The sequence below is a fragment of the Pseudoliparis swirei genome, chromosome 1, assembly GCF_029220125.1.
Source record: "Pseudoliparis swirei isolate HS2019 ecotype Mariana Trench chromosome 1, NWPU_hadal_v1, whole genome shotgun sequence".
In the NCBI taxonomy this organism is placed as follows: Eukaryota; Metazoa; Chordata; class Actinopteri; order Perciformes; family Liparidae; genus Pseudoliparis; species Pseudoliparis swirei.
In genome coordinates this window covers 14,106,894-14,131,524 of record NC_079388.1, presented here as the reverse complement: position 1 = coordinate 14,131,524, position 24,631 = coordinate 14,106,894, and the positions used below count along the sequence as shown (strand labels likewise).

At 42.1% G+C, this 24,631-nt stretch overlaps 1 protein-coding gene across 6 annotated transcripts in view; it reads right to left on the bottom strand.

The window, feature by feature from the left end:
* Positions 1-24,631, bottom strand: part of LOC130196771 (uncharacterized) — a 103,734-nt gene that overhangs the window by 77,083 nt on the left and 2,020 nt on the right. Inside the window, exons 2-7 of one of the 6 annotated variants that reach the window (XM_056419154.1) lie at positions 23,955-24,159; positions 23,058-23,829; positions 22,854-22,894; positions 21,440-21,557; positions 20,379-20,512; positions 12,713-12,859 (exon numbers count right to left, since the gene is read on the bottom strand). In XM_056419154.1, coding sequence (XP_056275129.1) covers positions 21,498-21,557; positions 22,854-22,894; positions 23,058-23,829; positions 23,955-24,159 — 1,078 coding nt within the window. In that variant the 3' untranslated portion in view covers positions 12,713-12,859; positions 20,379-20,512; positions 21,440-21,497. Of the gene's footprint in view, positions 1-2,890; positions 5,251-12,712; positions 12,860-20,378; positions 20,513-21,439; positions 21,558-22,853; positions 23,830-23,954; positions 24,160-24,631 lie in introns of those variants that run through there. The other 5 variants (XM_056419134.1, XM_056419115.1, XM_056419144.1 and 2 more) reach the window with 5 other exon arrangements.

Below are 24,631 nucleotides of genomic sequence, written 5' to 3'. Positions count from 1 at the left end.
ATGGTGTCCTTGAGTTTGTACTTCCATAGACTTCTTGAATGTTTTTATGATTTTTTTGACCATGATAAATAATTAGTTCCAGTGTTAATGTCCCAAGCGATGTGTGCACCTTCGGAAAATGTGTGCTGCTCGCTTGTTTAATTCAAAGACGTCACGTTGCCACTGACATGTTGAAAAGTGGGTTGTATAAAGCCTATACAGCTATTGGCTACTTTCTTTTCAAAAAGACTCAAGGACCTTCTTAACACGGCTGCGCGATAAAGTATGAAATGATAAATAAATACTTTTTACAAACTCTGTTAATCATCGCCATGCATTCAAGCATCTCATCAGCAACTTCTTGAGCTCAGTGTGTCCAAACATATCAGTCAATGTGTGTCACTACTCAACCACACCACTGAACAATGGTATACCTTGTAAAACATTTTAAAAAAGATGATTAATCCATGTTTTTAATGCAGAGCTTGCCATTTAACAGAGATTAATTTGAAATGAAAGTGATTATTACACAATATGTATTCAGAAAAAATGGAAAATTAGCTCAGAGCTTGTACATATGCTTGCTTCCCATGAATAACGCTGCAAATTACATTCTTGAGAGGGAGAACTGCCATCGTTCATGCACCTTGTTGTTGGTTCAGGTAGAGTGCATTTCGACAGAGGGCCTTTATTGGGGCTTTTTGTTACAGCCTTAAATAAGAAAGCCGTTGAGAAGTGAAGGTACCTTATTAGGTAACTAACTTAAGATTGATCTTGTGACTTGTTCGCAAGCTAATTGCAAGTCGCAAATAAATGTACAAAAAAGCAATTGTCCACTGCTACAAGTAGTGATACATTGCCACAGCTGGAATTGCTCTTGAAAAAAATAGCTGGCATTTCAGTCAAACAATGGACACTTTCATAGATTATTATAGCTCCTTTATATCTACGTTACTTATCTCTGAGCTTCATGCCAGCTCACAGTGCTCACTTTGCTTGCTTGTACCCTTTTGAAAAGAAATCACAACATCATTGTGGCAGCTGTCCCCAATCTGGCCTCGGCTGCTGGCTGGTTGACAATCAGTCAGCTGCTCTGACTGATTGGCAATCAGTCAGCAGCCGATGCTGCCTGTATAAAAGGGCAGCAGAGCTGGAGGGAAGGGAGAGTGAGCAGAGGCGCAGGTTGTGCGGTCTGCTTGTGTGTTGTTGCTGACAAATAAATGATGGCTTTCAACTAAACCTCGTGGTTCCGGGCTGATCCTTGGTGCTGGGGGGGGAAACCCACGGGTAGTGGCCTTGGAGCTGCTACAATCATCAATCAAATCATAGACTATATGATTGTATATATAAGTAGAGGACGTATTTACCGTGAACATTTTCTCATAGACATCCATACAATTATACTTTTTTCTTAAAGAAGTTTTATCACACTTTTGTGCCCCTCCATCTACTTACTGTATTAAGAAAATTGAGGTTATCCACCCTGGGGGGGATGGGGGGGGCGGTGGTGGATGGGTCAATCGAACCGGACTTTAGTCCAGGAGACCACTGTTTGGATACCGTGCAAGATTTTAAAAATAAGCATTGACATTTTGTGACGTGAGTCGTTGATTACGTCACTCGGTAGTCATGTAACTGGTTTGTCACTCGGTAGTGACGTGGGTCGTTAGTCATGTCTACTTCAATCCAGATCTTTTTCCGAAACCTTTTTCCTAAATTAAATTGAAGTGCATTTTGGAAAGACAACGGCATCTGTCTTTACCAAAACTGACCTAATAAAGCGTATAGAAAGGTTACTGAAAGTGAAGATGATCCTTCAATCATAGATATGCTCTGAATATTGAATTTAACACCTTTTTAAGGAGAGACCCTCGTTTTTTTTTACAAGGTTGTATGAGAGGTGGTTTGTTTGGGTTGAGTTTGGTGAGCCTGTAATAGAAGTTTTCAAATATTTATTGCACAAAAGAAAATAAGAATACAAATTTGACCCTTTTTAATGCACTATGAAAGGAGCAGTTCCGACTTGAGCAGAGTGTGTGAAACTGCTTCAGTCACACCATTTCTCGTTGTTCCTCAGACCAGCAGCAGCTGGGCCAATATTATCAATTTGAACACCTGCCACGCTGTGAGACAACGGCAGCCTTGTTTGTATTCCAATAAGAGTGTCATTTTAATGAAATGGATATTGCCAAGACGGAAGACAATTTGTCAGGCGCTTGCTACAAAAGTACAGACTTTATTATGGGGATTAGTCGACAACGTAATTGACACAATGAGGTCAAACACAATGTGTCAGACATTTGTTCTGCTGGTTACCAATGGGTTCTTGTAACCCACATATCGGTTTACTTTTTACTGTAAAACGTCAGCTTCCGACCAGATGACTTAACCTCCTCTTTCTAGTCGGTGGTAAAGATGCATGTTCGACAGAAGTTATGGAAAAAACTGATTTCATTGCACATCGTCTCCTACAAAATGACATCAATGGCTCTGTTTATTGACTATTTGGCATTATATCTCAGTTGACATCACAGGCCGACATTTAATGCAGCTTGGAGGGCAGAACACAGATGGACTGTCCGTGTTCTGTTGTAACGCATCATAGTAAATGCCCTGACGGGGACACCAATTACAGAGCCACATTTCTGACTTTGATGAATGCAAACTTCAACATTTATAATCTGATTTTGATAAAACATGGAAGTATGCTTCATCTTGGAATGAAGCCGTTTGGCTGCTTAGCAGATACAGCAGTGTCTGCCCATCTGTTAGCGCTAACCAAAGTAAAAGGTCAGCGCACTGGTCGTTCGGTTAGCCGTTAGCAAACTGTTCCCGCCCAGCTGTGTCTGGGCGCAGAGTCGCAGCTGGGGGTCAGAGATGCACTCGGCTGTGTTATCACTAGTGGCCCTTACCAGTCGGGGGCCAGTTAAGAGTGCTGAGTGAGGAGTAAACAGGCAATAGCAGTTTAAAAAGGGCTACACAATATGTCACTGCAACCCGGAGAGGTTCTTAAACATGCAGCCAAAGCTGGCCACCCAACATATAATGCAGTTTGCTGCAACAGAATGCGAGATTAGCCATTCGCACTGTCACAGACGCACACGGACGAACACAAAGCTCTCCCTGGGCTTAGGCCTGGTGGAAATAACAAATACATCGAAAAGAAAAAGATACTTCTTGGTCAATTTAAGGCATTTCATGAATGATGCATGATAAAAACTGATAAAGTTATTTGCATTATTGCCCAAGGACCATACAGGAGAATTGCATACCATGGTTTAAAACCTGCATCTGCCTGATATGAAGGCAGGATGATAAAATGGGTTAGATGCAGCTATTCGTCTCAACATCCATTCGGTTTGAGATGAGTCAGGAGTGTATTTTCTGTTTGTTATTGACAGAACTTTTAAACAACTTAACACATTCAACGGTGTATTTATAGGGCTACTTGAAAACCCGCCCATGGCCCATCATGCACAGCAGTCTGAATGAATGCAAATACTTGTTAAGGCACGCTTGATTGTTAGTATGCTGTTGGCTGCCACAAGGACTAAAGTGCTCATACATTTTAGTGCCGAGAGACGACGCTTTGGTTTGGTAAATCATCTCATTGCAGGCCATTGGAAAAACCACACAGAGATGTTGCAATCACATACATTAAGGTTTTTTTAGGAATAGTTTGACAATTTGAGAAATACTTACTTTCTTGTCAATATTTATACATAAGATCAATACCTGTCTCATAAGTGCCCATTTAATCTAAGGCTATGGCCAGGACCACAGCTAGCCTGTCTGACAAACTATGTATGTGTTGATTAGTGAGTTTTTTTCACCTTTGGACAGAGCCAGGCTAGCTGTTTCCCCCGGCTGCCACTCTCTATGCTAAGCTAACTGTCTCCTGGTTGAAGCATTATTTAGCATAGAAGAGTCAGTTTTCTCATCTAACTCTTATTTGATATTCTTCTCTATCATTAGAAATAACGGTGTAAATTGCACAAATCTGCCTGAATCATCCCTCAAGTTTTAGTTCTCTCAGCTGCAAGGTTCTAGAAGTAACATCACTTGCTCCGCTGCCAGAGGGTCATTTTTTTTAAAATAACAAATGTTTACAACAAATGTCAAATTTGGGCCACATCTTCTGAAACTTTTATTCTTGCAAACCTTTTCCTATTCAGCAAAGAACACATTGACATTCGGAAGAGAAGTGATCATTTTTCATTAGTTCGAGTCGTCACCATAAAAATCGAGGGCAGTAACTTTGTGTGCGAGAGGTTCATTGTCACGCATTCATTCTAAAATAAGTTTGAGGGGAAAGAAGCTTTGCTTTTAAATTATTGACTTAATGCCCCAAACACGCCTCTGTCCTCTTCCTCCTCCTCCCCCTCCTCCACCAATTTCTCATCAATCTCTCCACCTGAATAACAGTTGACATTTGAAATTTGATTGCAAAGGAGGCAGAGAAGCTGTGAGCCTCTCTAATTTCAATCAAATCCGTTGGCATGAGCCCAACCTGCCATTCAGCGCTGAGCCCACTTACAGATCAATGACCTCTGAGCCATGATAATCTCTTGAATTGATTGGCGGGCTCATTGATCATTACTCCAGCATGAACCAATCAAACATCTCTTCAATAAACAAAACATGCCAAACAAACACACACCCCGTGGGTTTGTTCCCGGAGAAGACACGAGTGATGTGAAGAAAACTGAAATCCCCTTTCGAAGAGAATATCAAATTGTAAGAGTGCTTAATATTTCACTGACTTGATGAAATATGCATTGTAGCCCAGAATGGAGGAAAAATGCAATGATTTGGATGCATTATGTATGAGAAGGTCCGCTGGCGAAAAGGACTGCACTGTTTGAATAATCGCCATTTCACTAACACCACAGTACAATGAGATTGTGTTATTACTACGCATCACTCAATTCATTTGCAAAGTGCATACAGTTTGCATTTTGTATTTAGGGCCTCACTTGTGTGTGTGCACAGCATGCGTATGCTCCCTAATGAACGGAAGCACTGACTGGTGTCGGCTGTGTCCTTTGCCTCTGCTTCGCTTGATGAATCTCACTGGTTCTGTCCCAAAAGAGCGGTAGATTACACATAAACGTTAACCACGGCTGCATGATGCACGTATTTATTCGGCTGCTATCGGGGGGGGGGAAATATTAGTCTCGATCATTTCTTCCCGCTGGCAATTTCTTGCACAAACACGATCGCACCAGCTGTCGTCACACGTGGCTGTGTTTAGCCCTTTGACCCCCTGGCCTGAAAAACAGAAAGGGAGGGATTTGAGTGCACATGAAATTCAATGTGATTAGTTTGTCACAAATATGGAGCGTCATCTTAATAATTAAAAAGGCTCTCTCTTTTGTCCTTTTTGAAGAAACTGTAACAATCATGACAGTTTACATGCTGGACACAGCAGACTAAACGCACACATATCGTCGCTCTTGCCTTTTCTGATGTATTCTGACTCTGACCTGGTCTCCGATTCCCAAAAGCATGTTCAGGCTAAGATTACTCCCACAAACCTTCTTAAGTATAGGAGTGTTTCCCAAAAGCACAACTTCAGATGCTCTCGGAAATAAGCCTTGTTAAAACATTCATAGGATGCCTTCGCCTGAAATATTTATCTCTTCTGTCTGAAATTATTGTGGAAAGAATTATGCTTTGAGTTCATATATATCTTTAATTTTCTTATTTATGGTGTAATTTGCCACATACTGATATGCTGCAGGTCAAAAACAGATGAGTGACATGTAACTCATGGGGACTGTCGGTGTGCGTGTGCTCTCGCCGTCAGGTGCTACCTTGGTAAAAACATGTGAAAATAAAAGAGATTGTAGAAAAAACCCTTAAACCTCTAAAATAAATTAATATTGGTAAAGTGGGCCCTGCATGGTTGAGTCCACAAACCGGCGTCTCACTCGCCCCTCATGCTTTGGATTTGACCTGATATTACCTCTTAACTTGGAACACAACATGCTAAAGGGTCATACAAGCAGAGTAATGCATGTATGCTTTATTCACACCCAGTAGTGATGTTTAATGTTATTAGTTTGTCAGGAAGTAGATGACATTTGATATATATTGTTTTCATTCTCCATTTCACATTGTTTTTACACCACCAAGCACAACTCGAATTCGTAAACTAGTTGTAGTGACATCATTGCCAACAGATTTTGACATGCTACACACAAGTTAACCCTCCTGTTACCTTTACATTTACAAACATATTTGACCCTCTGGGTCAATTTGACCTCAGCAATTAAAACCTCCAGAAAATTATTAGAATTAATATTGCTTCCCAAGTTTAAGTGTGAGGTACTTTATGTTTGTTTGTTGACTACCTAAATAGCCCTTTAAATATATAAAAAAGTTGATATTTCTTATATGTTTGACAGTGAAAAACAGCCTGGGGTCAAATTGACCCGAAAGAACACCGACGTTAAACATTGAATGGGGTCAAAATGATCCGAAAGGTAACAGGAGGGTTAAGGATGTGCCACACATGGTGCTGCTTTAAATGTGTTGATATTTGCACAAATCTTTCGGATATTAAAAAAAAAGTATTTGAGACAAAGCAGGAGGGTTTTGATGGGCAAAGGCTCCAGTGTTTACTCTTGACTCGTATACCCAGCGCAGCACTGAACTCAAACAATAACACGCTCTCGACTCAAACAAACTATTTAATCGAGGCAGTGTGCAGGGAGGAGTGTGATTTGATGAAGTACGTCTATCCTGGGAACGTCTCTTTAAGGGGACCAGTTTCTTAAAGTGCACTACTCAATGTTTTACAAGGGTGACTCCTCACTGCCTGGTTTGAAGTCGCCATCCCGCCAGACCCAGATAAAAGAACAGAGTGTGTAGTGTTCCTCGAGATTCAAGTCAAAAGGTCTGAAACGGGGGTATCTTCCCTTTTGACTTCATAAAATCGTGACTTTAGCCGATGCTATTCTCCACAGGTTCGATTACAGGTTGTGTCACGCCGCAGATGCACCTGCTTAGACGCCCCGTACAAACACACTTGAGACGGAATAAAAGGTTTCTGTAACAAAAGCCACAATCGAAAATCTGAAAATACGTCACAGAACCAGTCACACTGCCTCTTGAAAGGCATCATTGTATTCATGTCTTGTAAAGTGTGTACTCTACCTCAAATATTAACAGATTAAAAATGCGTCACTGCAAATGACAGACACATTTATTGACCACAAGAGTTCCTTGGTCACATACAAACTGAGTGCATAAATGTGCACTCCCGATAAAACATGGCGAGTCCTCAGCAGATAAAAGCCAGCAACTGTTTTCACTTTAATTCATGGCTTCTACACAATAAATGGAGGTGGATGTTAAATTACGAGAAGGTAAATGAACTGAGTGTGTGGCTTCGCCTCAGATGAGATTCTGGATTGATAGACAGGCGCTTCAGAGGGCTCTGCTCAGGCTGACTTATTACTAGTTTCACTTTCAAGGGGAATAGGACACCACCATAGAAACGATGCTTCAAACCGCCTTTTCCCCCTTCTGTGTGTCAGACTACTGAGACGTTTTTTCTGATGTAACAATCAGAAGATCACTCGCGGCCAGCACCGACCTATCTTGAATCGAGCTGTCCAAAAATGGAGCTCGGCCACAGTAACCGAGCTGTAAACTACAAAGGGCCCGACCCCCGCCTTTGGTTTCTGAGATGAGTTGCTTCTGACTGGATCCCGCTGCTTTTTCACGCATAGTCTTTTCTTTGTGTGTGTGTGTGTGTGTGATTAGGGGACTGCGATCTGCCTTATTGATATTCATGGATGCATTTGATGTCAAACAGTGTACATATTTAAGACACTAGAGGGCAAAGGGGAGAATTATAGGAGCAGTCACAAGATGCTGTTAGTGAATGATTGCCGTCGCTCCTCTGCACTGTAGTGTAGGTGCTGCGTGCGCTTGGGCACACGAGTCTGTAGGAGTGATTAGCTACGTGCACGCTTATGATGGGATGCCTGGTGCTGTGAGTATTTTGGCATGTGCATTTCCGTGTCTGACAGAGAGACGACGGAGAGATCTCATAAATATGTATATCTGCGTGTGCGCGTCACTCTGTGTGCTCACATCACTGTGTGCTCACGTCGCTGTGCACGGCTGCGTGCGTCTTTGTGTCTTCGCTCGCGTCCAAATGATATTTAAAACCAAGAATATCAAGGCGGGTGTAACATTGTGATGCTGTTTGGATGACAGGAAGATATTGGCCTGGCAGTGATATGCCTTTTATGCTGTCACTTTGATGGTCAACAGAAAAGAAAGAAGAATTTAGAAAATGAGGCCCATTGTTATGAGCAAACTGGTTGGAATCATTAATGACTCGCACGCTCTGTTTCGATGATGCATTTAGCAGTCGTCTGGGACAAAAGATACGCAGTGGACAAATGCATCCGGGCGGAGACTCCAACACGCACATGCTGCTGAGAAATAAGGACACGAGCAAGAGGGTGTGTGGGAATGGTGTGAGGGAGATGAAAAGGGAGGTCAGTGGAGACAAGCAGCCCCAAAGAAAAGGGAGCACTGAGGGAGAAAAGAGCATGAAGACGGGGAGACTGAGAAGAAAGGGTCTAATGGCTGCAAAAAAAGGAAAAAGAAACGTGTCCCTCTTTTCATTTTCTTTCTCCCTCGCGTGTCGCTGAAGTGGCACCGCTGAACCATAAAATGCTGCAGCGCTCACCTCTCACCTGCCTTGTGTCCGACACAGAGCGGGTTGCCACAATTAGACACCAATAGTCACCCCCACAGCCTCAATCCTAAATGCTCACTGGAGGTGCACAAAAGGAGGCAGGGAGGAAATGGCATTTGACATTTTCAGAAAATGCAGTGCCACAAAGAGTGTTGATGAAAAGCATTGTGGAATTTAAGAGCGATTGCAAAAGGTTGAACTATTTAATTTCAAAGACATTTTGTGTCCACGGCCTTCGATGCAACTGAACAGAGCTCCGCTTGATAATGGAAAAGAGGATTGATTTGTAAGGTTCCTTTTTCATGAAACATCCATCTTCTGCAAATAATGCTGCAACAAAACTAACCTTATATAAAAACACGATCAATTGGACATTTGCCTTCAGGCCTAGTTCTTTCTCCTTCATATACAGTATATGGAGTAATCCATTTTAAAAAGTGAAACGGCTTCTGCGTTCTTTCAGCTGATGTGATTCACCTTTACTCACTTTGTTTATGAGAGTACATGGAGGCCTTTTACATCTGGTGTTTTTATTGAACAAATCCTCTGACACGGTTTGGAAAGGAAAGAGTTGGCATGAGCTTCAACATTCGACATGGCTCATTTTAGTGAGCTAGATTTGCTGTGGAAATTGCTTTGCTAATAAAAAATGTTTTGTGATGGAGACAATTACTTTCCTGAGATTACCTTAACGTTACCTTCACTGCCAACAATCCCACCTGGCATCAGAAAGTCAACAGCGGGGGACGTCAGCTAAGGCGCATACGTGTGTGTAGCACAACTATAGAACCAACTTTAATTATTTAAATAAATAAATGCAGATATTATTGCCCCCATTGTTATCTACAAAGAGAATACAGTTTGAGTCCAATGAAATAATTGCCCCGAGCCATGAAATTGATCTCTAGGAGGTGGGTGACACAACTCTAAAAAACAACTACCGTATTTTTTGCACTATAGGGTGCACTAGATTATAAGGCGCACTGTCAATGAATGGTCTATTTTCGATCTTTTTTCATATATAAGGCGCATTAAGCGGAAAAAAAACAGTCAGATAAGTCAGTCGATCAAACTTTATTAAACGCGTTCACAATAATTCTCAACATTATTCAAACGTTAATGAGCGTATTCACAATAACTACCAACCTTATTCCGTTGTAACACGTAAAATACAACACAATACACTCACTTTTTCAGTTTATTCCTCGTCCACAAATCCTTCAAATTCTTCATCTTCAGTGTCCGAGTTTAACAGTTGGGCGATTACGGCATCCAACATGCCCGAATTCCCTCGTCATTATCCGAGTCAGTGTCGTTGCTGTTAGCTGGCAGTTCAGTGATGATTCCGGCCTTTGTGAAAGCTCGGACCACAGTTGAGACTGATACCTTAGCCCAGGCATCCACGATCCATTGGCATATAGTGGCGTAAATCGCCCGGCGCTGTCTCCCTGTCTTGGTGAATGTGTGTTCGCCTTCTGTCATCCACTGCTCCCACGCAGCTCGCAGTTTAACTTTGAACGCCCTGTTCTACTGCGTGACTGATAGCCTTGAGTTTGAAGTCCGCGTCGTAAGCGTGTCTTTTGACAGGTGCCATTTTGGGATCCTTATACACACACTGTAATATTATGGTGAAGCACAGTATGTATTACTCAGCGACGCTCCTGGCTACGGTAGCCGTAATGCTGCAAGCGGTGCGGCTTTGTAGTTTACCAAAGTCGTACTAAAACATTTTGACTTAGCGCCGTGAGCGCCTTTGTACCACAGAAAATCGCTTAGAGGTCAGTAAACAAAACCAGAATTAATCCATATATACGGCGCTTCGGATTATAAGGCGCACTGTCGTTTTTTGAGAAAATTAAAGGCTTTTAAGTGCGCCCTATAGTGCAAAAAATACGGTACATGAAATAACAGGCTTCAAGTGTGTTTTTTGGGACTGTATGTCGTGGTATTAGGGCTGTGTTACTGGACAGGAGGTCTCATGTGATTAGCAATGAAAGATGACATGAATGAATAGATTGAATACACAGGTGCTTGAACCTAGCTTTTTAACACGCAGACTGCAGTAAAACTCAGCTTTTAATCAGATCTTCAGATAAACACACAGAATGTTTTAGAATAATATATTAAGCTGCTCACTCCGTTCTCTTGCCCCTGTTTTCCCTCATCGCTCTCTTCCTGCGCCTTCATCTCCTCCCCTCTGTCTTCCGAGCGAAGAGGCGGGTGGAGGCGTTCCACAGAGCTGTGTGCTATAAGCCGAGTTTCGCTGTGCTTCGTGCACCTCTCTGCACCACGGGGTGCGTGTTTACTCATTTAGCATGTCAAGACATGAGGAGGAAAACTGTCACCCTCTCTCCCCCTATGATGATCCACATTGGGAACCTGACTGTTGCTGTCTGTGACTTCAACTTTTATTTCATACATCATTAATCCAAGTTTCGACGAGTATTTTAGGAGCCAAAAATCCAACCATCTTTTCCCAAGTTCCAGGACTCCAACAATCTTTTCCGTTTGCCGTTTTTCCCTCTCATTTACTTCTCTAGTGCTCCTCTTCCTCTCTTTTGGTTCAGCTTGGCAGTTATGCCATGTAGGTTTAAAAAGCTTTGTTAAATATTAATACATGGGTTTTATCAATTCAGTCAAATCTTTACTCATTCCACCACAGCATGGCACACATCTGCCTTACTAATAAGGGAGGAAAGGCGAGTGTGAAGTGGATGTGTCCTTTGAGCAGCTATTATATTTTCTGTTTGAAGCATACGGATAAATGGGCCCCTTTGACAACTGCTGTTCACCACACAATGTGAATGAGGCCCGCTTTACACTTCTCTGTAATTTGTATACCCCCCTATTGGATGAAAGATACATCACAAGCGGACACAAGTGCACACAGAAACACTGAGAGCGGGCAAGGACCCAACCTACTGTGGATTAGCTTAACTCTCAGAAATCACAAATTCTGCATATAAATGACCACAGCGAGGGGCTTTTTTTCAGGTTAAAGTCATCAGTTGCAGAACAATCAGCATGCAGTGGCTTTGGCACAAATGCACTCGCATACGTGCTGTGCTCAGCGGAAAATAAGCTGATTCTAAGATGTGAACATTTCTGCTATCTAACAGTAACTGTGAGGCTCATGCCGCTTTGATGAATTGGCTTAAAGCAGAGACACATCAGTAAAGAAAAACAAATTGGCGTCGTCTTTGTCCCTTTCGATGGCTGATAACCTGGCATATAGAACCGTAACACTGGCAAAGTCGGTGTGAATGTAATCACACAGGATGCAGTTGTCACCTTCCATCTAGAGATAGGTATAGATGGGTGATAAGCACTATGCTAATGTTGTGACGGTCACCTACATGCTCAGAGTGACGGTTGCCTCGCCCAACTACAAAATAAATGCCTAATCATTCAAAAGACAGCATCCCGGTTGAGAAAACTCATAGAAATTGAATATTTGGAACTGAGACATACTCTTATACATAACAGACGAGTCATTGGGTAGCACTTGAGCCAATTGGCAGAGATGTCATTCACACGTGTGAAAAATCCAATGTAGGGGGCACTAGTCTGTTACCGTCCGTTATTCAATCTCCGTTTGATCGATGACCTCCGTTCTCTGTTCGACTAACTCTGTGTGAATGTGTACTTGGCGTGAGACACGGTTCAACTCTGGGAGCTTGTGTGGTCGCCGCCAAAAACAGCTTGCATCATATAATACAACAATAATGTGGCCTAGCCTCTTCACTAATACAAGAAAAATGTATTGTCTTAAGAAGTGGAACTGTGTGAGTATATATATATATATATGATGGTGGCGCAAACCCAAAAGCTGACTGTTCTAAAGTTATGCCATTTTGCGTTGTGATGGTCATAGCAGGGTTCTTACACATTTTGACCAATGGTTTTCCAGGACTTTTAACCAAATTTCCATGACCAAACTGAAATATTCAAACTGCTGAAAAAATGCAGTCCTTTAGATTTTTGACACACACACGCACATACACACTTTACCTCCGATGTAGCCTCAAAAAGCAAAAGACACTGGTAATGGTACTCCTGGTTGACTGGGATGGGGTCCGATTCCCTGAAGTGTCCTGCTACTTCTTTGACATCAACATTATAGGACTCATACTTAAAGACAGCCGGCCTCCCTCTCATCTAGAACAGAACAGACACAACATGTGGCAGCAGGCAATTCACTGTGACACCACTAGCTACCAGTGCCAAAGGGGGAAAAAAGGGTGTGTGTGTGGCCCCCCAAGGGTTGGGCTAAGGGAATACAATATGATGGAGAGGAAGTGTAAGGAGTGGGAGGAAAGATGAGAAATGATCCCTGATTGTGCTTGTCTTATGAGGGGCATCCATCAGGAGTGACACCGGGACAAATAAAACCCTTTTTCACCATATTCAATTCTATAGCGCAAGACAGGTTTTCACAATCAAATGCACACACGCCCATATACACACACACACACGCAGAAAACACAAATGTACGTGCACGGACACGAGCACATGCTCACATTTTTTTTTCACATGTGAGAAGCGCATTCCAATCTAATGTGACTTATATTTAGCATCATTCTCACACAAGATTGTTCAATCTCTACTGAGGAAGATTTATTGCACAAAGGCAGCACTTTTATATGTAATACAAGCTGACAGTTTCATGAAATAAAGTAAGAATCAATGGACGCCTGAGCTGCGGCGTGCATCTACAGTCTCCCACATAAATTTCAATTGGACGTCAATTCAGCAACGCAAATTCAAACCGGCTCCAATCTTCGGAGACAGGGGAAAAAAAACGTGACTGTTGGCGGACTCACCTGTTGGTAGGGAAAATGAAGCCATCTGACTCCCGGATGACAGTTTGAATGATTAGACTGGACTCCCAAATGAGGGGGAGGGAGAGAGAGAGCGATAGGTAGCTCGAGAGAGTGAGAGTGAGAAAAAAAATGTCAATAAGGAGTAGGGTGAGGTATTCCTTCGCAGATGAACAGTCTCACCATGTTCATCATTGCCATGACAATCTCAATGAATAAGTAAAAAGATGAATATGTGTGTAATATACCAACACCATGGAACTGAAATATAGAATACTCGACATTTTCAGGGAAAACTATTTGGACAAATTACATCAGAGTTTCCACTAAGAAAAGTAGCAAAACTCAGACTGGTCCTGGAAAACCTGATGAAGTTGTCAGTATGCGGCACTGCTCGAATCTTGAGCTGTTATTACAGATGCCATTTCTCGTATATGTAACCATATTTCGGCTGAACTGAGTTGAACATGAGGGCTGCATGGTGGTGTTGGGTCTCACAAGAAGGGCCGGGTTCACATACAGGACTGTCTGTGTGGAGTTTGCCTGTTTTCTGCCGGGTCACTGTGGGTCCCCTCCTGGTCCGAACATCCAGTGTATTCCACTCAGAATGTGAAAGCTTCGTTAGCTCGTTAAAAAAAAAAAATTAACAGCATATGGGTCCTTCCAAATATTTAATAATATAGAGGTCAACAGTGAGCTCGCGGGAGTGAAAATCCCAGTCATATTCTAAATTGCCATAATTTAGACATAAGGTCGTTATGTATTAGTAACGTTCTCTTATATTGCAAAAATAGTCTGTGTTTCTGAACACATTTGAGGTGAGAAATGAGCCGTGCAGCTGTTGAATCCGTCTTCATTTTAAATGGATAAATGTTAGTCTCAATTGCAGCAAATTACCATTCACATTGGTCTTTCTGATGACTTGTTCCTTCACTCTTAAAATAATTATGAACACAGTCTAGTACCAATTGGTTTTTTTTTTCTTCTCAGATTTAAATGTTTTATGGTTATTATTCATCTTCGCGTAGATTGGCTTAGTTTAGGCGGGTGTCAAATAGCATTTCTTGTGAAAACAATAATGCGCCATTGTTTGTACTTTTCCTTACAATAATAATGTACGTTATCCATGTAATCTTGAACGAGGACGTCTCAGTGGTTTTGTTACCTTAGGTTTAGGAATACATTATGAAATAATAACTTCGTATTTCAAGATGTATTCCTAAATCTAACGACGTATTTCACGATTTATTCCTAAATTCCTTCAAAAGCTACTATAATCACATATAAACGTTACACATAGCAGCTTCAGACATAGAAACACGTACATCTTAGTGGCCTCATTAAATGCAATATGCATGCCACAAAACACACATGACCAATTCTCATGTCTGTACTGAAACGATCTGGTGTAAATACGTGAGCAAGAGGTATTAACTTATGTAAACATTCTGTATTTAATATAAACAAGGCTTTGATAAATTGTGTGATGAGTCAATATCCAGCTTTATGCAACGTTTGCCATGTTTTTGCCAAAACGGAAGTGTTTACTGTTTGCTGTGTTGACAAGTATTTCAGAAACTTTAAGCACGACACACAGTACTGAATAGTGTATTGAGACATAATTATAATAAAAACAATCCTCAATTTTTATTGTATAATAATTACCATAAATCAAGGTTTACCAGTAATATATTTATTTGATGGGCTGTAATCTATATTAATCATAAAGTCACATTTCCACCGCAGGTGAACAAATTAGCTAATTAGAGCAGAGATCCCAATGACAATTCCAGTGAAGAGGCAATCTATCATGATGCAGTAATAAGAGTAAGAATAATAATGTTGCTTTGTCATTTGCATTTTGGCTGGAGAATAAAATGCCTTGTGATGCCATGCGCTCACTCATAGCACCATCTTCCATCTTTGAGCATTTAAAAAATGCCAGAGCGTGGGCGGGGGGAGTTGATCCAGAACAGACTTGAGTGAGCTCTGAAAGCCAGGACCTCAACACTTATCGCAAGTTATCTCTGAGTCTTTAGGCATGCACCGCAAGTATATTGTGTTCATTTTGTCCTTTTTTTGCACTGGTTTTCTAGTTTGTGTGTTTTTTAAATATGTTTAAATAGTTATTCCATATGAAGCTCAGAGGTCTCGGGTGTCTCAGATTTCCTAATTGTGAACGAACATTGATCTGAGCTATAAAGAAGTCTGCGTCTCTCGTGCTCGCCTCACAATTAGTCAATGGATCTCTGTCAGGCTGCTCCTGGGCTAGCTTTCTTTCCAACCCCATCAAACAGCCACACGAGGGACAACTGTCCCATATTCATGAAGGGCTTTTAAGTATTTTCCTTTAGACACTTTGCACCTTGTTTTGTTGCCTAGTGACAAGCGTTTTCAGCCTCCTTACTTTGACGATTACCACGTGTAAGTGATGAGGTGGACATCCTGCTGAAAGAACATTGGACTCTAACTCGCACACAAACGCATCTCGCATGAACATATTAAATATGGAAACGCACTAATCGAAGACTGACGATCTGTTTAGTGATCAAAATCCCAAATGGTCACGGTTTCATTCACTTTCCGTCTCTTCGTACCTTTACATGGCTGACACTGTCAATGCGCACTTGAGTTTGGGTGCGCAGACACACAGACACGAAGAAGGAAAAGGCCACCTGCCGGAGAATAGCAACAGACGTGTGTAGCCTAGCAACAGCTCTGAGGCAGGCTTATTAGCTGGAAGAGGAGAGAAGAATGCAAGAGGGAAAACTTTTGGCCTGTGTCTCTGCCACTCACACACTTACACAATCTGAAGGGCATACAGGCTCAAATGCGCAAGCCTCATTCAAACCGAACCCTCTTCCTCTCACACCCCTCCAGACACGACGTGTTCCTGACAAACCTATATTTGCAACAGACCATCGATCAGGCTACTAAACCAAACAATTTGGCCAGTCACTTGTTTGCCGTCTGCCAAGAGTGGAACATTTTTAATTGTCAATTTGTTTCTTTTTTTTGTGTGCAGATGCTGTGGCAGTGAACTGCCAGTGTAGGTATGCCAACTCCGACACAATAAAAGGAGCTTCACTTAATTGCTCTCTCTTAAAAGGCAGTATCTAATATCCTGGATTTGATTACTGAGGCAGCAACGGTTTAAATCAATGATAAACAACGGTGAGGGAGGACGAGTGAAAGGGTTTAGGAATGAAACCTCAGAATTCAGATTGAGGGCATATGTGGGAAATGAGAGACCTTCGAACCTAAATAGATACAATCACCCATGAATGGGTATGAATGGGTGATTGGATTTCGTGCAGTTGATAAAAAAAACGTCTTTAGCTTCACCGTATCTGCTTTATTCCCTATGCCCTTTCTTTCTGTCCTGTAAAAGTTTAATAGCAGATTATTTAGTTTATGGTCAGCGCCAGAGCAAGACGGTAGGTGCCTGTCAACCAGAGCGTGTGTGTGGGTGTGAGAAACAAAGACAGATTTTAAAATGTGTCAGTGACTGAACGAGTTCTCATAACTTTTTTCCACTCTCCATAAACATTACCTGCATCAGCTGTTTTGCTGCCAAGAATACAACTTTTATAATGTATCTCTCATCACCATCCCACATTTTACAATCCGCTCTCACTCACCCACCCACCCAGGCTTCCCTTCTTGCATCTCATCTCTCCGCTGACACCAAGAGACCCCATATTGCCACTTCAACCCAGGGGAATGTGCATTGCAGCTTCAGTAATTATCCTGCTGGATGGGACGTGCTGGGGTCAAGGGGGCAAACCTCAGAGAGCAGAAAGCCTTGCTGTCGCTGTCACCACCACACGGTGTGCAAAGCAAATTTAAATAAGTGATCGACAAAAAGGGCAAGAAAAAGAGATTGAGAAAGAGAAGAGAAGACGTAAAGATATTCAGTGTTTACAGAAAATATTCTGCTTACCTGCAAAACCCTCCAGTGAATCACAACAAAAAACAAAATAAAGTTTAAAAAAAGGTGGTTTTTGAGTCTGTGAGGGGCAAACCTCTAAACACTCTTCTAAGCTCTAACAAACATGTTTGGTGTGTTGGAAACCAGAAACGGAGCAGAGTTCCAGTGTTAGTGGTCCAAACAAGTAGGTCACTAATTCATATCTTATATTTTGTTTGTTCAAGCCATACAAACACATTGTTTTACCCTTGAAAAAAAACACATGTTAGCTGTTCCCAGATTGAGGTATTTTATGATTACAAGTGGCAGTGATTCAGTTATGAACAATACCCATTTCATTTCTCCCGGCTACAATTCGGATACACCTTGTGCTGTGTTCGATTCACCATTGTAGAATGACGCAAATGCATAACTTTCATTGCAATACAATAGGCCTTTTAACAATTTTGATTGCTCATACAGCTCCTATAGCTGTGCATAGTTGTTGTACAGTCGATGGATCCCGCGGTTTATTTGTCATACTCTATAATTGTAAATACGTGTGTACTCCTATAGCTTCTATATAGACTGCATGTTGAGATTATTTCCTGGCATCTGAAATAAATAAATAAATGCATGAATAAATACAAGAATAAATAAATAAATGCTTAAATAAATGCATAAATAAATACAGAAATAAATAAATGCTTAAATAAATGTATAAATAAATACAATAATAAATGTATAAATACAGAAATAAATACAGAAATGAATAAATAGAAGTTATAACTCAACAGGACATCATTAAATACATGTATTTCTACATTTCTGTATTTCTTCATTTATGTATATCTCTATTGATGTGTCCACACGTATTTCTTCATTTATTTATGTGTGACATTTATGTGTCCGTATATTCAAATGAGCTGGGCGGTCCGAACCTCATTGTTGAACAGGATTGGTCAAGTCGGGGAGCAAGACGGAAGCAATCGATCCCTAGCACTTTGACCTGTAGACGAACAGCGTATATTATGCGTTCTTGTCTGTACATTCTAAATACGACTGTTGAGTCACGGAATGTAATTTAAGGATGTTTTCAGCCCAGAAGTTAGTAGTTTGAGCATGAAATCTGTGGTCGGTTTATCGAGATTCAGCCACATAAGGATATGCGACGGAGATTTGAGGTCCTGATCGCGGGACCTCTGAGCTCCGGGCGCCGGGCGCTCAGCGCGCTGTGTGGCCGCCGAGAGCAGCCTAATCTCGGCAGGACTTTTTGAAATGCTCCGCTGGCTCTGACGTCTCCGCAACGGCTAAACATGAGATATAATAATTAGGTTTTGGAGGATCTAAAGAGCACAACGAGTTTATTAATTATTAAAAGATAACGTTAAGTCAATTTGATTGAGGGTTAAGAGTCATAACTTCATATTGTAGCGACCCTGGGTCAGGAAAGCTATGAGACGTTATAGTTATTACTGTTTATTCGGGAACAATTACCAGGCTACTGTGGGCGGAGCCTACGCCAAACAACATTGAACACCGCAACACATTCTACTCCACTGTAAAGTATGTTACAGTGAATAACAGGAAAGAACAGTTGATGTGGTGACGTCACAAGACCAGAAAGACCGTCCTGCGTCCTCGAGTCTGGACTCCCAAGACCAGACTCCAAAAGAACACGAGTCTGTACTCAGTGCACTTGGAATTGATAAACGGCTGAAGTCAAAAAGCTGTCTAGGCTAACTTCTGCTAACGGTTAGCTGAGCGAGCCAACTTCAGCATCATGTGCCAGGCAGAAGTAGTAGAGCATAACACACCAGGTGCATTACACTCCTGTGACCAATCATGCTTTAGACAGAGGTTCGGACCACCCCAGCTCATTTGAATATACAGACACGTAAATGTCACACATGAATAAATGAAGAAATACGTGAGGACACATAAATAGAGAAATAAATAAATGAAGAAATACAGAAATGTAGAAATACATTTATTTAATGATGTCCTGTTGAGTTATAACTTATATTTATTAATTTCTATATTTATTTATACATTTATTCTTGTATTTATTTATTTATTTAAACATTTATTTATTTATTCCTATATTTATTCATGCATTATTTATTTATACTTAAGTCATTTTAAGTCCTCCATAGACTGCAAGTACCGTTACATCACTGTTCTGACTTTCAATGTGATTGGCTAAGGAGGTTCTCTAATCTCCTTGATATGTTACTGGAAACATTTGTGAGTACCGCTTTGCCTGGATGGATTTATTGCTCTTGTATCCTAGAGACCACAAGATATGCCAGCACACTAAACTTAAGGACAACCAACATAATGCATTACAGTGTGGTCGTTTTCAAGGCTGGCCCAGATATGTTACATTCACAACTATGTATAATGCACAACACAGTTCTACCTCCATGGAAGCAATCAGGAAGTGGAAAAGAAAATGTTCTTGGTGAACATGCCGCTTGTGCCAGCTGGAACTGCAAAAGCATTGAATATATATCTATATATATATATATAATACAGAGGTGTGATAAGTCTTTTACTGTGGTGTTGGTTCCAGTAAAAATGGCAAGGGAGAGCTGGGTAACAACACAGTTTTTTTCGATTGAGAGCTCGGTTTAAAAGATATTGGGGTGAGCCTCAGATCAGCTGTGAATGGTGTGTATCAGAGCAATAATACAGGATGAGCAGTGCTGTGATTGTGGGAGTTGCCTCAAAGTTATACCCTCTTCAAAGCAAGTCTTCCCACAATTCCTGTTTTCTGTTACGGAATCATAATCAGTCAGCTTTGGGAATCCAGATGGATTTAGCCAATATAAGTCAGTTGTAGGCTTTACAAGTAAAAAGGTGGTGCTGCACACCGATCTACAGATTAAAGTGTGTGTTTGTTGATCAATTTAACTTAATAATTAAATTTAAATAAAATATTCACCTGATATGTTGGAGGGTAATCGGGTTGAACAAACGGGTTTTGGTTGCACGGTTGGGGCCCATGCAACAGAGGGGTGGGTACCCGATTGCAAGGAATCCCTTTGTTGGAGAAGTTCTGAGCAGCAGAATACTGAGCTGTGAACGGACAAAAGACACCGACTTGAGTTTCCACACATTCAAACACACAAATCTGTATTTACACTGAAAACGCCCACGCAGCTGCACTGTGTGGTCCCCTCCCAGTTTGGACGATTCGTATGAACATACAGTGCTCTGAAGTGACTTCTCCTCGGAGGAAACAGATTGGATCATTTAATTTAGATGATGGTCAAGTAAGATTTGGTAATTTGATAAGGAAACATCACAGACTGACTGTACACATGCAAGTCAATAGTAGTGTGTAATGTCTGTGCTGTCAAATCAAATTTGATCAGTAAGAAGTTGAAAGTAAAGTTTCAAGATGTTCCAATCTAAAACAAGAACATGCTTACTCATGTTGGAATTGCAACATCGTACAAATCAGGAGGACTTATGGGAAATAGGATTTGACAATATACAGTAAAACTTCACATTTCTGTTCGAGCCATGCTTTATAACTGACTAGATTACATGTCTGTCTTGTTAAAATGTCACTATCTGTATCATTCATACTGATATCGGACCAAACTGTGCCAGAGATCTGTCAGTGTTCAGTGTTGAGCTTGATAAAAGGCCCTTATTAATTGATGTCACCAACAGTAACAATACCACTAGTGTGAGATGGAGACCACCAATCATTCCAACTGCAGCCTCATTTGCGTTGCAAAATGTTATCTCACAATTAATTTGACAATGATATATTGATGTTTGAAGACACACACACACACAGAACCTTCGAAGCGCAGCGCATGAAGGCAAAGATGGCATGTCGTAGCCATCGCCTCAGTTGCGGTTGCAAAACAAACGTGCTCAACCAGTGATGAGCATGATAAATTCTTCATGAGCCCACCATGAATGACACTGCATACGTACACGCACACACACACACACACATTGCCAAAAGATGCCAGGGTATAAACTTACCTTTGACTCGGTTGATGGTATCTATCTGCTGAAGGCTATAAGGTCTGCCAATCTCTTTTCATGCCCGCCTTGGCAGCGCGAGTCCAGGACCTGCCATTAGCGTCCACGCCATCTGTAGCTGCAACGGCAAAAGGGGGAAAAGGATTACCACTACACCCATTTCACTTGCACATCGTCTTGTCTGGCCTGTGTCATGTTAAGTCTGATGCAGATGGTAGGCTTAATAGAACAGTGTGATTTTACTCTGCAGGGGAATTTTCAGCAGCACCCCCTTCTGGGAGCAACAGAGTCCCATTAAATCAACAGGGCTGTGTTATAACACTGCAAACTGGTGGAGGCGAGCCAGCAGTATGTGTCAAATATGCACATTTATTGAGCAGAGCTGGCTTCAGGTGCAGCCGTGCACCTGTTAATAAGAAGCAGAGGGGAATTCAAACGGAGTTTGAATATAACTGAATCATATCATTTTATATGTGTTGTATTATCTAAAAATGAAATGTGCCCGATTTTCAGGTTGTTTTCATCATGAATGGTTACAATAGTAAAAGGAAAGAGCCTACTGCAAAGTAAGCAGGGTGTACTGTATCTATATACTGTACACGTAACACTCCTCATGAAAAATTAACAGTGTACTTGAGTTACTGTTGACTTAATTCATATCTGTGTCCAATGTTCTTTCCTGCACCAACATCCAGTACGGAGGGCTCACCGGGTAATTCACTTTGCCACTGCACAATAATCCCCTCATTATGAAAACATTTTCCCACCGACTCATCCGAATGAGGAAGTACTTCCCTGCAACTCTGATGCAGTCACAAAAGTGCGTCAACATCTACACACAGAGTGTACGTATGTGCGTGACTGTGTGTGTGTGGGTGGTGCGGGTGGGCGGGCAGATTTGCCAGGGATTACACGTGACACCGTGTGCTGCCCCCGGATTCATGCGGTTGTTCCGATTTGACCGTTTCTTTTTCTCCCATCGACACAACTTCGTTTCACAAAGTAGGTCTCGAGTTCGGAAAAGTAAACAAAGTAGGTAAGCAAAGCTGCCTGCTCCGTGGCAGAAACAAAAGAGGTTAATTATATTCGTTTTATAAGAGGGCGAAGGAAAAGGGTCACACTTTGTGAGCTGGACTTTAGCAAATATTTGCACTCAGCAACTTCTGAGAGGCAACATTTCTGCCTGGGACAGGTGCTGCTGCCTCTCCCCTGCCTTTAATTAGCAGAGTATGGCAGTGCCATTAATATCAATAATGGAGTCTCAGACAGGGATGTTTGTGCATTTGTTCCTCCAGAGGGTGTTAAGAATGGCATAAAACGATATTAACGATAACCAGATTATTGATAATAAATGATAGAAGTAGAGGCATATGAAGAGCACGGCTATGGAGGAGACACGTGACGGATGTATTACCTCTCGGAGGCGGCTGGTTGTTGGCCTTCGGTTCCTCACAGCTGATGGAAGAAGATATACCGTGGTCAAATGTTTGAATGTTCAGTACATATTTGTGATCTCCTGCACGGATGTGGACCTTGTGGGACACATTTCCCGTCCTCCTCCGATGGTAAGCCCTGCTCTCTTGGCATTGGTTTTGTGAGCGAGTATGTCCGACTTTACCCTCTGCATCGTTGCTCGTGGGATTCCCATCATGGAATACACCCAACGCCAGAGGTTCCTTTGAGGCCTGCAGAGCCGGGAAATCAGCCAGGAGGTCATAAGCTTCCTGCTGCGTTGAGGCTGCTGCTGCTGCGTAGTTTCGAGAGTTTGCCCGAGGTGCTTCTGCTTTGCCTTGGACAGGAGCCGGCGCATGGGTGGCCCCGCCGTTTGCAAAAGTGGCAGTGGGACTGTGATGTGGGCAGAATAAAAGCGGAATCTCCCACTGGCTATGTATCTTCCCCGAGGCTGGAAGCTCAGTGGGACATGGTACAATGACAGACTTTATGGTAGATAGTGGTGGAAAGTCCTTCTCTGTGCAAGAAGATGGGGAATCCTGCTCTCTGTCATACCATAACTCATGAAAGGAGTATGGAATCTTTTTCTCCTCTTCATCACAGTCACTGTTTCCCCTCTCTGAGTCACCATCCCTGTCATCAGTGCCACAACTTCTCGCCCCAGGTCCAGTGTCATAATCGTTGTCGTCATCGCTAGAATGGCTGTCACAACTGCGACTTGCATTCTTCACATCTTCATTTTTCAACAGAGCAAGCTGAGGATCTTCCTCATCCCCCGGGGGCAGGGTGTGGTCCTCGGCGGCAGAGCAGATGGAATTCATCCCCGAAGGTTGATTTTCCGGAGCAGAGCTCTGTTTGTCCACTGTGCTGCTGGACCGGGGGAGCCAAATCCTCTCGATGTAATTTGCCACACTGCTTTGTCCGTCTCCGGCATCTTCCTTCAGATGTGAGTGAATTGTTGATAACAAGAATATTGATTGATAACATGTCTTTTTTTAATCGGAAATAATCATCATATTTGTTCTAGAGTCTGAGCTTTTGCCCACAAAGTCATCATGCTCACCACATTTTCTTTTCCCTCCTCATTTTGTTTCATCTCTTCCTTCCTCACAGGGTTCAGTTCCTGTGCAGGCTTTGCAACATGGGGACGTATGTGGCCTGAGAGACGAGGGCAAGGAAGGGGGACGGCTTCGTGGTGTTGGCGCTCGTCGTCCTCACGTCGTGAGCGCAGAGCCAAATCGCGTGCCTCGTTCTGCTGCTCCTCGGCCCTAAACAGAGACACATCTTTAATACGTAGCAGACTATCACCACCACCACGAGCTTAACTTGCTCATGCAGTCTTTTCATCAAGGAGAAGTCATTTCACATCTCCAGGGTATTTATACCCAGGTTATTTTAGAATCTGATCGTCATCTTGTAGTATAAAGTGAAGATAATGTGTCCCATGTACATGCTCAACAGAGCTTACATTTGAGGCACTGGTAGTGTCCTGCTTTCCCCTCATCAATCTTTAAGAACTAATACTATGATTCTGTGTGTGTGCGTGTGAGTTTGCACGCTCGCACTCGCTTCAAACCATGACACTTTAATGAGGCTACTCTTGAGTCACCATCCTGTCCACCGCCGAGCTGCGATGCGGAACAGACGGTCCGGCGGGACCGTGGACGCTTATGATAACGGAGATGTCACGGGAGCCCCGGCCGACCGGTGAGCAGATGGTGTACATTAACATTATGCAGT